This window comes from Pterocles gutturalis, unplaced genomic scaffold (genome assembly GCF_000699245.1).
Source record: "Pterocles gutturalis isolate BGI_N339 unplaced genomic scaffold, ASM69924v1 scaffold27813, whole genome shotgun sequence".
Lineage (NCBI taxonomy): Eukaryota > Metazoa > Chordata > Aves > Pterocliformes > Pteroclidae > Pterocles > Pterocles gutturalis.
In genome coordinates, this window is record NW_010119020.1 from 74085 (window position 1) to 86401 (window position 12317).

A 12317-nucleotide genomic window follows, 5' to 3' on the forward strand; every position below is an offset into this window, starting at 1 on the left:
ATGGAAATAATATTTTTAAGGAAATAAATATTCCCCTGAGTGTCCTAGATCCAAAACCTTGGGCTGTAATGTTGAGAAGGAATGTGAGAGTGAACTCAACAAATAGAAATGCGATGAACGTGGCCATTTACCACCCAGATCTCTTCCTCAGAGTCAACAAGGCTGAACGGTATGGGCTTGGCAAACAGCCTGGTTTGTTTAAAGAAAACGTTGGAAACGAACTTCAAAAGAAAACACCTTTTCTTTACCTGAATATGCTAAGTCACTGAGTAGTGCAATGAGAGAGTCGGGAACTGGGAGCTGGTGCACACTGCCCTAATTTTCCTAAACGTCCTTTTCAGTTGGCGAATCATTGGGCATGTGGCACTGCACATGCAGAGAAGTTGGGGTATTCTCTTGTATCCTGTTACGCTGCAAATGCCTGTCTGTTTGATTTACAGCTCTGGGCTGCGAACAGCATTCCTGACTGCTCATCAGTGCCACGTGGCTGCTGGGGCTGATGGCGGTGAACAGCGACGTCATGACGTTTCACTATCTCTTTGCCATTTTCAGCTGCCTGCAGGTAAGTTGGATGACATCTTGTCCATGGCAGACTTCAGTGAGCATGCAGTTGCACCCAGACCTCCAAAAACCTGCTAAACATTAGCTGACTTAGGAAGAAAAGAGATGTCAAGTACATTTTTTGCACTCTTTTCTCAAAGAGAGGGTTCTTTTCACCATAACCATAACTCTGAGTAATTACATGTCTCACTTTTAGTCATTCTAAAGATAAGTGCTCTTCTATTGTAACCTGTGACAGATAAATAACAGAAGGCACTTACACCTCTGTCTTTCTAGACACAAAAATCTTTATTACTGTCTTCTGCCTGCTCATTGTTAACAGTTGTTCTGTTGCTACAGTAAATTAGAGGCTGTTTTATTTCACCCAGAGTGGATGACTCCACATTCAAGGCTTTCACAAATTAAGTTACTGTTTAAGGAAATGAGCCAAATAATGATTTTCAAATACAACTCATTGCATTAGGGATTTGCTGGATTGCCTGTTCTAGTGTGCATACTTTTTGATTAAAGGTGTAGAACATAGTTATTTGTAGGAGACCCGACACAGAAGTAGTCATGAAGCTTCATGTTGGTCACAACTTGAATGTGACCAAGGATGGCAGTAACTGTCATGGCAAGTGCCTGCAGTATTAAACCAGCTACTGCTAGCAAACCATTCATGTCATCTGCAGCACAAAAGCCACAAATTGCAACCAAAGAGGAAAAGAAGTCTGATGGGTCTCCTCTGGAGACTGTCCTGTATCCTGGAAGCACACCAGATGGTCCAGCCTGGAGCAAGGTTATTTTGCCACTGCAGCTGGTGTGCTCTGAAATAAATACACCTACTCAGGCTATAAAATCAGGCTTCCACAAGCCTAAAATAAAGTTAGATTAAATATAAACCTGATGAAAGGGAGGAAAGTCAGCAGCTGGAATTCTCCAAACTTGCCCAGAGAGGCACAGTGGTATGTGGTGTTTCACCTCGTTGCCTTCTTTGAATTTGCATTTTTAAAGAGACATTTATGTGAATTTTATTAATGAATAATCCCAAAGTGCTAATGCCAGCTAAGATCACATTTGATTGAATGTTTAGAAAGTGAGCTTGAAGTTTAAAGTTTCACTAAGTCAATTGCTTTGGCTGAAATAATGAAAAGCAGGCATCTTGTGATGTTGGTACAGCTGCAACTTCATGAACGATTGGCTTCTATATACTGTATCTCCAACCAAAATTGATAACAATTTGGCAGCTGCGTGAGTTCCCTCAGAGCAAATACATCTGAAGGTTCGTTCACACATGTGTGCCCTCCGCCCCCAGCGAAAGCTGTTAATGTGTGTTCCTGGAAGCCCGCAACTGCCCAGCCCTGTGGATTTCAGCGATTTTCCCACAAGGAGGTGTTGCTGTAAAAAAGTATTGGAGGTATTGGTGTAAAATCTCTAAAATCTTAATGCAAGTACAACCCTCAACCTCCCTTAAGTGTCTTCCAGTGGGACATTAATGTCCCTATATGATATTTCGAGAAGAACATTTCCTCCCAAACAACAAGGGAGGGTGACACCTACCACAAGCTCTGCTCTGTAAATCCTGGAGGAACACATCATCGTGTATATTTTTGCAGGTCCTTTATGCGCATCTGAACATGGAAGCAAATTATAAAGAAGTCCTAGGGTATCAATCAATGCCATTTCAGTCAAAGACAGAAAAGTTATTGCTACTGAAATCATGGAGTACAAACTAGAATTCGGGGGTTATCTCAAAAAGGCTGTTCTCCAATATCTGTTTGTATTTGCAGTTTTATAGGAGTGAATAATTTAGATTTATTCTTCCTCTCTCTAAAATGATCCAGGGGCTGTTCATTTTCTTCTTCCACTGTGTATTTAACAAAGAAGTCAGGAAGCACTTGAAGAACACTTTAACTGGAAAGAAACCTCTTCCAGATGATTCCACTGCAACAAGAGCAACACTATTAACTGTAAGGAAAAAACACTGTGAAAAAAACATCCTCTTGCTGGTAAAAGTTATCTAAATACATTTATAAGTGGCTTGTAGTTAAGTGAATTGTCAGATTGATTTCAGTGACTTGTACAAAGATTACTGATGGCCTCTCTCAAAAGTTTTGATTACTGTTTTAATAAAAATTTTTGAGAGGAAGTATTTTTTTTCCTCAGCATCAAAAAACACCTGGTTCCTTCAAGACATTTAATGCACCTGTGGGTAACATGGCGTTTTGGTAGGATCATTCACTATTGCTTTGTGTTTTTTTTTCCTTCAGCGATCTCTGAACTGTAACAACACATATATAGAAGAGCCAAATATGTATCGCACAACTATTGGGGAATCCACTGTCTCCCTAGAAAGCACCGTCAGGTCAGCCAAGAGCCACAATAGCTACCTTGCTTATATTCTCAGGTAATCAGGTGGCAGGTGCATGGCTTACAGGTGCTTGCCTTTCCCTTTTCATTGCTCTTGTGGAAAACATAAATGTTTTGGTTCAAATGCTACTTCTTTTATGTCTCAACAGTTCTGGTTTATGTGACTGTAATTTCCTTCTGTGCATTTTCTTTTGCATGCGTCTTCGATGGGGACTTCCAACAGTGCAGTAGTTAACATAACTGTTAGGATAACTATATGGGCTGTGCTGCTTGCCTGTTAAAATTCAGTCATGTCTCAAGGAGCAGGATTTAGATTATTAACTTCAGGCTTTTTCAGAGTGTGATTCATGTGGCCAAAGGCAGACAGCAACATTATGATAACCTGTGTCTTGCTGTAGAAGTGACCACATTGACAATCAAGCACAAGATGGCTAGCGTTCACTGCAGCTGTCTGTGTTTGACCAGAAGAATCCCATCAGCCTGTCTGCCTTGTTGTTAAAAACAGTAAAGTGACCAAGAAAGTTGTCCCCTGTTTTTATTCTCTAAGGGATGAGGCTGCTCATAAGCTCAGTGGATCCTCAAGTCAAGCAAGGGCTGGTCAGACTGAAGCAGATTCCTCCATTTTTCATAGGAATCCATCAAAATCCAATGGTAAGAATTACTTCTAAATGCTTTGACCCAGTTCTGCACCTTTTCCCTCTCAGCACTTTTTCAAAGGCTTCTTTAATAGGAAGAATAATTAGTGTGACTTGATGTGTCTGATTCTTGTTATGCTCTTGGCATAATGAGCTGTGCAGTGGTTCCTTTACTAGGGAATCCTGGAATGGAAATATCATGTATTTGCTTCTATCTGACAGCTGTCACAGCTGTTGACAGTTTCTGGCGTCCCCTTTCTTTCTCACAAATTATGTGCTGTTGCTCTTGATTTTTAATTGGAGATCTTTTAACATTGGAGACCTTGAGGCAATATCCTCTTTTGCTGCTATGTGTTTTGTACAAGAAAATGAGAGGTGTCTCTTGCCTAACTTCCTTTCATTTGGGGTTTTGATGTTAAATTTTGTTGCCTTGTAGCAGTTTTTAAGAGTGCATGTGCAGATTCCTGATAATTCTAGGTACCTTGCTTTGCCTGTGTGTTGTGTTGATTGAGATCCTGTGGAGTTACTGTTCTGCATACTGAACAGGGTAAAAAGTGTCCCCATTCTGTTCTGCACCTCCCGTGCACATAAAGGTCCTGCCCCCTAGCTGAGCCAAGCAGTTGTGCTTCTCATAACTGCTTAGATGGATGCCACAGTCCCTGTGAATTAATCCTATGTACACTTAGGGATGTAGGAGCTCATCCCTGGCATGGCCTGAACCGGACACCTGCCTTTGCTTTCTCCTTGTGCATTTGTCAGATAGATTTGTTCAACTCCTGTCCATACTCTCATCGCTGTACTTCCCCTTTCTGCATTCGTAGAGCACGATTCCGACTCTGACAGTGAACTGTCCCTCGATGAACACAGCAGCTCTTACGCCTCCTCCCATTCATCAGACAGCGAGGAAGATGAGCTCGAGCCAGAGAAAAAGTGGAACACATCCACTTCCAAAAATAATGAACGTGGCCCGCTCCACAGCACACCCAAAGGTACTCCCAGTGCAAGAGGAGAGAAGTGTGCTCATTCCCTTCTTTAAAATAGCTTTAGAGGTGATAGGACAATTTTGCTAGACTAGTAATACACCTGAGACAGCATCCCTACCACTGTGCCTTGCTTTTTCTTCCTCCAAGGTCTTGTTCAAAGGGGTACCTGAGTGCAAGTAACAGGATACTTGAGCAAATCTGTGACTTACAGTGCTCAGACAGACAGCAGTCAGTGTGTTTGTAGGTCAGCAGATGCTGCACAGCCAGGAAAGTCTCATATGAAGGAAGAGGAAGAGGAGGAAGGAGATGGTTATTTTGAGGGCAGGGGGAAGAAATACCTGCCCCTCCTCATGCACTGCGGGCATATGGATTCAGTGGGTTTGGGGCCACCATGGACATAAAGAGTGGGAGATCATTGGCCATTGATATCAGTACTGTGTGGCAGAGTGCAGGCATTTCTAGGGGCAGTTCATCTTGTTCTAAAGGTAAGTTAGCTTAGAGTGACAAATGTCCAGTCTGTATGCTGGTGCTCTGCACAGACACAGCACAAGGTGCCTCAGGTGCCCTCAGCTCAGATGCCAGCATCCCCAGGGAGCTGGTGGAATCGCAAGCCCCAGAGAGCTGGGAGAGGAGGTTTGACTCACACCTCTCAGTAATGGAGCCAGCGGCCTTTCTCTGAGAAGGGTTTGGACACTCTGACATCCTACCAGGCATGTTTTGTGGGTTTTGCTGCACTCCCAGGGCAGTGCAGTCCAGCAAGGATCATCTGAAGCATTTCTCTGATTTCACACACAACTCCTCCCCAGCCACAGGAAACAGGACTGGCTGGGCAGCGGTTGAGAAAACCTATCAAAAGTGGTTTTCGAGCTAGTGTTTCTTTGCATTGCAGTTGATACCCTTCCCAATCATATGAAACCCTATTGGCCCACAGAGTGTGTAGCGGCCAGTGACAGCGAGGACCCCAATGGGAAACAGAAACTCAAAGTCGAGACCAAGGTCAACGTAGAGCTTCACAGGGAAAACCAGGTGAATCACAGCAACGAAGCACCGCAGGACAAGGAGAACGAAGGGCAGCAGAAGGAGAACAGACCTCTGTCCCACCAGAATAACCAGCAGACAGAGCAGAGGAAAGGTAGTGTGGCCTCCCCAGCCTCACAGCCCTCACAGGCTTTATTTTTGAAATAAAGTGGCAAACTAGAAGTCTGATTAAGAATTATAAAATGTCACTTCTTGGATGTGTTCAGCTTGATAAATGAAATTACTGATACATTTCAAAATTCTCGTTATTCCCTCTTTTCTGTAACAGGCATCTTAAAAAATAAAGTCACCTACCCTCCCCCACTGGTGGATAAGAATATGAAGAATCGACTGCGGGAAAAGCTATCAGATTACAATCAGACCACAATCTCATCCAGGACTGCTTCCCTGGGGACAAATGACGTGGTCCGCTCTCCGTCAGACTCGGGGGTAACAGTAAAAAATGCTCGGAGGGAACAGTCTCGAGACCAGCTCAATGGCATGGCCATGAATGTCCACGTGGGAACAGGACATGCTGACAGCTCAGACTCGGAGTAAGTGCCGTATCAGGATGCCCTGGCAGACTTCCCATGGCTCTGGTCTCTCCTTCCACTTTCCAGCCCCAGACTCCCACTGAGCAAGGATTTCACTTGGTGACTGGACAGGAGTCCCTCACCAGTGACTGTCCTGAGTGCTTCTCCATACCATGTCCGCAAGCCATGCTGTTGCACTGATTAGAAGGCCAAAACCACAAGCAAGGTTCCGTGACAGACACCTGTCACTGGTCACCTTGGCATGCTCTGAATTAGCAAGCTGATATGTTACTGACACGCTGGAGACCAGAGCGAGCTAGCTCTGCCCCGTCACCTTGCTGTGGGACTCACTGCACTTGGCACGGTGACCCCTGGTCACAATGAACCAGCCTCCCATGTCCACGCAAATTATCTGTCCCCTCCGTGCCTGGCGAGCTGCCGAGGTCATAGTCTTACCCGGCCCATCACCAGCACAAGGATGGGCCTTTTCCTCTCCCTCGTGCTGCCAGGCATCCAGGACAGCTCAGCAATGCCCACCCATGGCCCCAAGAGCTGTGCATGCCCTCAGGGGTGCTCTGCTCAGGGCTACCCCCTGCTCCTGCTTCTCTGCCCCCAGCTCCTCACCTTCACTCCCCTAGGACCATGGGAACAGTTGTTTTTCCCTCTGTTTTTCACCTGTCCTCCCCTTTTGCAGCAGGGAGAGCGGTTGGGGCCATTAGAGACCTATCACTAATGGGGTACAGTTAATTATGAAGTGGCCAGTACCAGGCACCTAAGGAGGAGGATAGGTGCAGAGCAAACATGGAGCAGCACTTCTTGATGTGTGTCCAGTAAGACCAGCAAGAGCTGTTGTGGGTGTCTGGCAGCCAGCGTGGAGGAGGGTGGGTCAGGGCAAGACCCCAGTGAAGAGGACCCCTGAGGAAGCCCAGTGTTTTGTGGGGGAAAGGCGCTAGGCTGGGGGATGCATGGGGTGGACTTCCAGCTGGGCAGAAGGAAACCATTGCTGGGGCAGGAGGTCCAAAGGCTGCAGAGAAAGTGCCAATCAAGCTAGTGACCCTAAATTACCAGGTGCGCGATTCCCACCCGCTGCATGGCAGTTGTTTTGCGTATTTGTGATTGTAAGCTAAATAAAACATTTAACAAAAGGCTAAACAAGCTTTCAGAGAAAGGGTGTTATCAGAAACCTTGTTACTCATCATAATTCTCACATTGAAAATGAGGACAACAGCCATACTTAAAGTCTGTGCAAATATTTTACACATACAGTCTTCCTTGTATTAACACAAATAATAGTCTCACTCTTTCTCCAAACCAAGAGAAAATTTCTCACCCAGCTTTAACTCTGACATTGTCTCACCATGCTTTAGACACCCATGTTGTCTGGGTGCACAGACCATTCCCAGCTTACTATAAAAAAGCATCTTTGAGATGCTGGGAACTGGCTTTTGAAATATATCCTGATTATCCAGGAAACAGAGATGTCCTTAACAAATAACTACTACTTGCTGCTACCAGGTAATACATTCATCACTGGAGAATAACTAGCCAGCTTCTACTAAACAACTGTTCTATCTGTGCACCTTTTGCATGCCGTAAAACTCTGCTGTTTGACAAGCAGAATACATGAATCTGTCTGAAATACCAGGCTTGTAACAGCTTGTAAGAGTTGTGTGTGAACCTCACATCTTCACCTAAGCATTAGCCAAATACAAGCCCTCTGTAGAGCTTCCTCTAAAGAGCACATCTCTTATGTACTACCTGGAATTGTTACTCCCAGCTGATCTTCCCCTCCAGGACAGCATCCCCCTTGCAAGCATTGGATTGGCAAGGCATGGTAACTTCACGGAGCATGAGCCCTTACTGAAAAAGATAGTGGGTTTGGGTGGAGTGGTTTGCCTGTGCCTGTGTAACCCTAAGCTTGCATTATTACTTCTTCTCGCTAACAGAGGCAGTAACGAAACTTCAATTTGAACATCAGGAAGCTGTGATCGCTGCTGCGCTGTCCTGAACTACTCACTGCAGGGTCGCCGCTTGCCCGCCTTGGACTTCGTCAGAGTGGCCACGTAGTGAGGACAAGATCGGCGTTGATTCTCACACATGGTTTCATGTTATGGCAGACTCCTGACCGCTAATGGCAGAGACACAGTGCCTGGATGCACCTGTGATAAGGCTGCTGTGTGGTACGCTCTGCACGGTGTGAACCTGTGCCAAAAGGCATGGAAATGGCCACAGGGATGCACTGTGAGGGACAGATACCTGCTCGCAGTGCGGACAGTGCTGCAGGGGTTGCTTATCTACTGGGGAGAACCAAGGGAAAATACGTTGTTACTGCAGTGGACCTACAGTAAGTCAATCCATCAGCCTTAAGACCAGCGCCAGGAGATGTCCCTTGTGGAGTTTTGTCCCACTACAGTGTGAACCCTTCGGCTTGCTGGGCTCTAGGGAGGAATATCCCAACAAGTGTCCTTTCGTTTCTATGCCAGCATCTCTTATCTACCCCACTACGGGCATGTCGTCTTAAGAAAAAAAAGTCCTTTATATATATATAAAAAGTGTAGATACGTTTATATATTTTGTATGGTGTTGCTAAAGAAAAAGTTGCTTTGTATATTTTACATTTATACTGATCTTCTTAATTTGATAATAGGTAAGCAATTAAAAGAGGTTTTGATATTTTTTATATGAACATTGCACAATTCTACTTGAATTTGGCATTTGATAAAGTAACTGAGGTTTGCATGGAAACCACCTTAAGATGCAATGCAGTTTTCAAAGTTACACAGTAAAAGATTACATCGAAATCCATTACCGTAATTTATAAGTTTTGTTGACAGATATTGGAACACTTTAAGGACACGGTATGGTTTTTTTCCTAACCTCTTCTAAAACCCACAAAAAATGTTTTGTTTTTTCATTTCTTGGTGTTTTGACCTCTTCTCTCAAGTGCATTGAAATGTTCAGCAACTGAACTTCAGGACTGAAAATAAGTCACATCTTTGTCTAAGATTTCAACACAGTCTTGTCTGGAAGAAGTCAAATCAATATTTCCCTTACCAAGAACAGGAAAACAAGTGGTGTCATTGTATGGTAGGTTTTGACTTTTGTCTGGCTCTGCAACAGAGCTCTGCATGTCCCAAGAAGAGGGTCTTCCTCCCATGGGGCAAGTTCTGCCTCAGGCTCAGTGTTTTATTTTACTGTTAATTTCTTTCCCACTGGAGTCAGCATGCTGCTAATGAAAACAGAAGTGTGAGTTTTTAAGGATGACCAGGTTTCGCTGCTCAGCTCTTTGACAAAGCCCTGGCCTTTGTGGTGTTTCAAAAAGCACATGGAAGGCTTAAGGGTTCGTGTTTCCCACAAAATATCCTGGTTTCTCAAGTAAAGGAAAGTTAAGCGTGGGCTGTTCACTGTCTTCACCTTCCGCACCATTTACAAGAAAAGGAAAAATAAGATGTGAAAAGGTTGCATGCAGCAGCATGGGGCAGAGCTCTGCTGGTGGCTCCCTGTGGTGGGAATATGCAACTCAAAGGGCGACAGTGGTGTGGCCGTGACCAAGGCTTTCAAGAGCTCCTTGCTCGCCGTAGCAGCCCTTCTGGGAAAATATTGGCTTTCATTTGTGTAAGCATGCGTGTGAAAGGGAAAAAACCAGAAAATCAGGCTAAATAAAATGCAGGAAATGAGGAAAAAAATAAATAATATATACTGTAATCTTGTTTTCATTATATGCCTATGCATTTTCAAATGTATCGAGGAGACCTTTGGAAGTGAGGGGGAGGAAGGATGCTGTTCCTTGAAAAATTATGCAACATACTGTGTGAAACTTTCTGACTGAAAAAAGTTTTGAATGTTTTAAGGGTCTGGCACTTGGCAGTGTGTTCAGGCATTGTGTATAACCCACACTAGTTGTTTTTACATCTGTGTATGTATATTTTGTCCCAGTGAGATGTAGGTAGTTCTTTATTTTGATCAGAATTGTTGCAGTAAATGAGCGTCAGTTGTATTAATGACAAAAAAATTAAAACCTATTTTTATGACTTTTTTAAAAACTTTATGGCAGATTAGACACTGGAGGTTGTTGTTTTTTTAACAGATGTATATTTATTAATGTGCAGAACACTGGAATTGCATCACAGATGAAAGGAGAATTTGCAATAAATTAAGAATGTTTTTTTTGAACTTGTGTTCTTCTTCCTCTGGTGGTTGATGTTAAGTGCAGTACAGATGCTGAGGGCCCAAAGGGCATTTCCTGGGGGTTAGAAGGTAGCAGTAGGGGGAATGTACGGGTACCTAGCACTCTCACCAAGGAAGCAGCCACCAGCACTGATCCCTGTGGGACAGTTCCAGCCCCAGTTGGCGTCTCCTGAGGGGTTTGCTCCAGGTGGACACACATGCACACACAATTTGCAAACAGCTCTGCCAAAACCTGCCATTTAACAAACCCAAGCATTAGCCCAAAGAAAACTGTTGTAAATTTTATTGTGTGAGTTCAGTTTTTGGTGAAACACTAATACTTGAGTTTATTCTCAAGTATTGGCTCACTTTACTGTGGAAAAGCAGAAATAAGCCTCAGGCTTTCCCATAAGCAGGGTAGTTACAGGACAGACCAGCCCATGATCCTGTCTCCAGTAACAGCCAACAGCAGGTGTTTAAGAAAAGAGGATTATCAGCCACACATTACACAGTGAGGTGGCCTCAGCAGGGTCCACAGCCCCTAGCACGCTGCAGCTCAGGGGTCCCCAACGGGAGGGGTTGCGCTTGCCTCCAGCAGCCCATTTTTTCCTCCACTAACGTTTCCTGTTGTGTTTTGGACCCATGTAAACTCCTGGTACACAGTGGGTTGCTTGATTGGGTCTCAAGCAGCAATAAAATATTCTTACTTGTCTTTAGCTTCATTCCTGTCCCCTGCAATGGACACTTTTGCTGCCTGCACCATGAGAACAGTGAAGCAATTCTTTCTCAGTCACCTCCTCCAGGTCAAAGAAGAAGACCCGCTCCATCCTAGAGCACTTAAGGTGTCTCTTTCCACCTGAACAGCTCTCTAATTGTCCCTTGTGCAGAAACACTGCTATATCTTTTAGATTCCTTCTTGCCCTTCTTCAACCCCGTACCAGGTCTAATGTAGGCTTTCTGGAGACTGCAGAGAGAGAGAAGAGACCAGAGCAGCCCACAAAACGCAAATGGTAGGCCTACCAACAGCCAAAAAAAAAAAAAAAAAAAAAAAAATCTTCCTGTCCTAATCTCTACAACAGCTTTTGGCCTAAGCAAATAATTGTGAGAAAAAAGACTCCAGAAAGGATGGGCCAGTGGCAGCATCATGGCACAAGAAGGCGGTAGTAACCTGAGTGATCACATAGCCCAGCCCCTCCAACAGCCCAGGATCAGATACACTTGGGGATTTGTCTAACACAGTCTTAAAAATCCTCAGTGACAATTCCAGCATGTCCACCAACAGCCTGTCATAGCCCTTCCCAGCACGATGAGTTAGTTTGTCAGTATCCTTGTGTCATGCTTAGATGTGCAGCTCGCTCAGCTGCAGCGGGTGGTCCTGACAAAGTCTTGCGGAGGGGATGCAGAAAGATCGCCAGCAGCCCTGGTGAGATGTTCTCACCATCCGCACTGTCACCTGCAGCACCAGGGCTGGTCTGGGATGCATTTAGGATCATATGGGCCCCATATGATATCACAGCGTTTGGGCCCCACAGTGTCTTCTGCAGAGCTTCTGCCTTGCCTTTATGCTCCCAGTTGCACATAGCAGCTCACTTTTCCTCCATGTAAGTAGCAATTTGCACTGGACTCATTTTCCATTTTAGTCTCTTGATTTTTTTTTTCATCCATTCTCCAGTTTCCCATACTCATTTTGGATTTTAGTCCTGTCCATGTGGATGCCTGGAGTCCTTTGGCAGCATCTGCAGTCTTTACAAGCTACCTTTTATTTCACCATTCAAACTATGAATGAAAATACCAAGTAAAACTGAACCCAAGAGGGCTCTTGTAAAACTTCCCTTCTTGCCAAGCAAGTCTTGCACCTCCCTCGTATCGATTAACGCGAGACCGCTCAGGCTGGGTTTTCTGTGTGAGAATACAGCCTGCAACAGTATCAAAAGCTTTGCTGAAGACCTGTCCCACCTGCTGCTGCTCCTTTATCCATGGTGCCAGTTGCTGTATTAAAGAAGAAAATTAGATTAGTCTGATGCGTGTGCGTTGCAGGGAGGCCGTGTTAACTCATTCCTGTGTTCTAAATA

The 12317-nt window shown here is 44.6% G+C and overlaps 1 protein-coding gene across 1 annotated transcript in view; it reads left to right on the forward strand.

Annotated features, from left to right (window-relative positions):
* LOC104463922 (cadherin EGF LAG seven-pass G-type receptor 1-like) overlaps nt 1-8145 on the forward strand; it is a gene marked incomplete at its 5' end in the record, with an annotated part of 77969 nt that extends 69824 nt beyond the window's left edge. Inside the window, 9 exon segments of the mRNA XM_010076436.1 lie at nt 441-464; nt 466-562; nt 2385-2510; nt 2811-2905; nt 3458-3561; nt 4367-4534; nt 5418-5660; nt 5835-6099; nt 8025-8145. Of these exon segments, the coding sequence (XP_010074738.1) occupies nt 441-464; nt 466-562; nt 2385-2510; nt 2811-2905; nt 3458-3561; nt 4367-4534; nt 5418-5660; nt 5835-6099; nt 8025-8145 (1243 nt within the window).
* Nucleotides 8146-12317: the final 4172 nt, after the last annotated feature.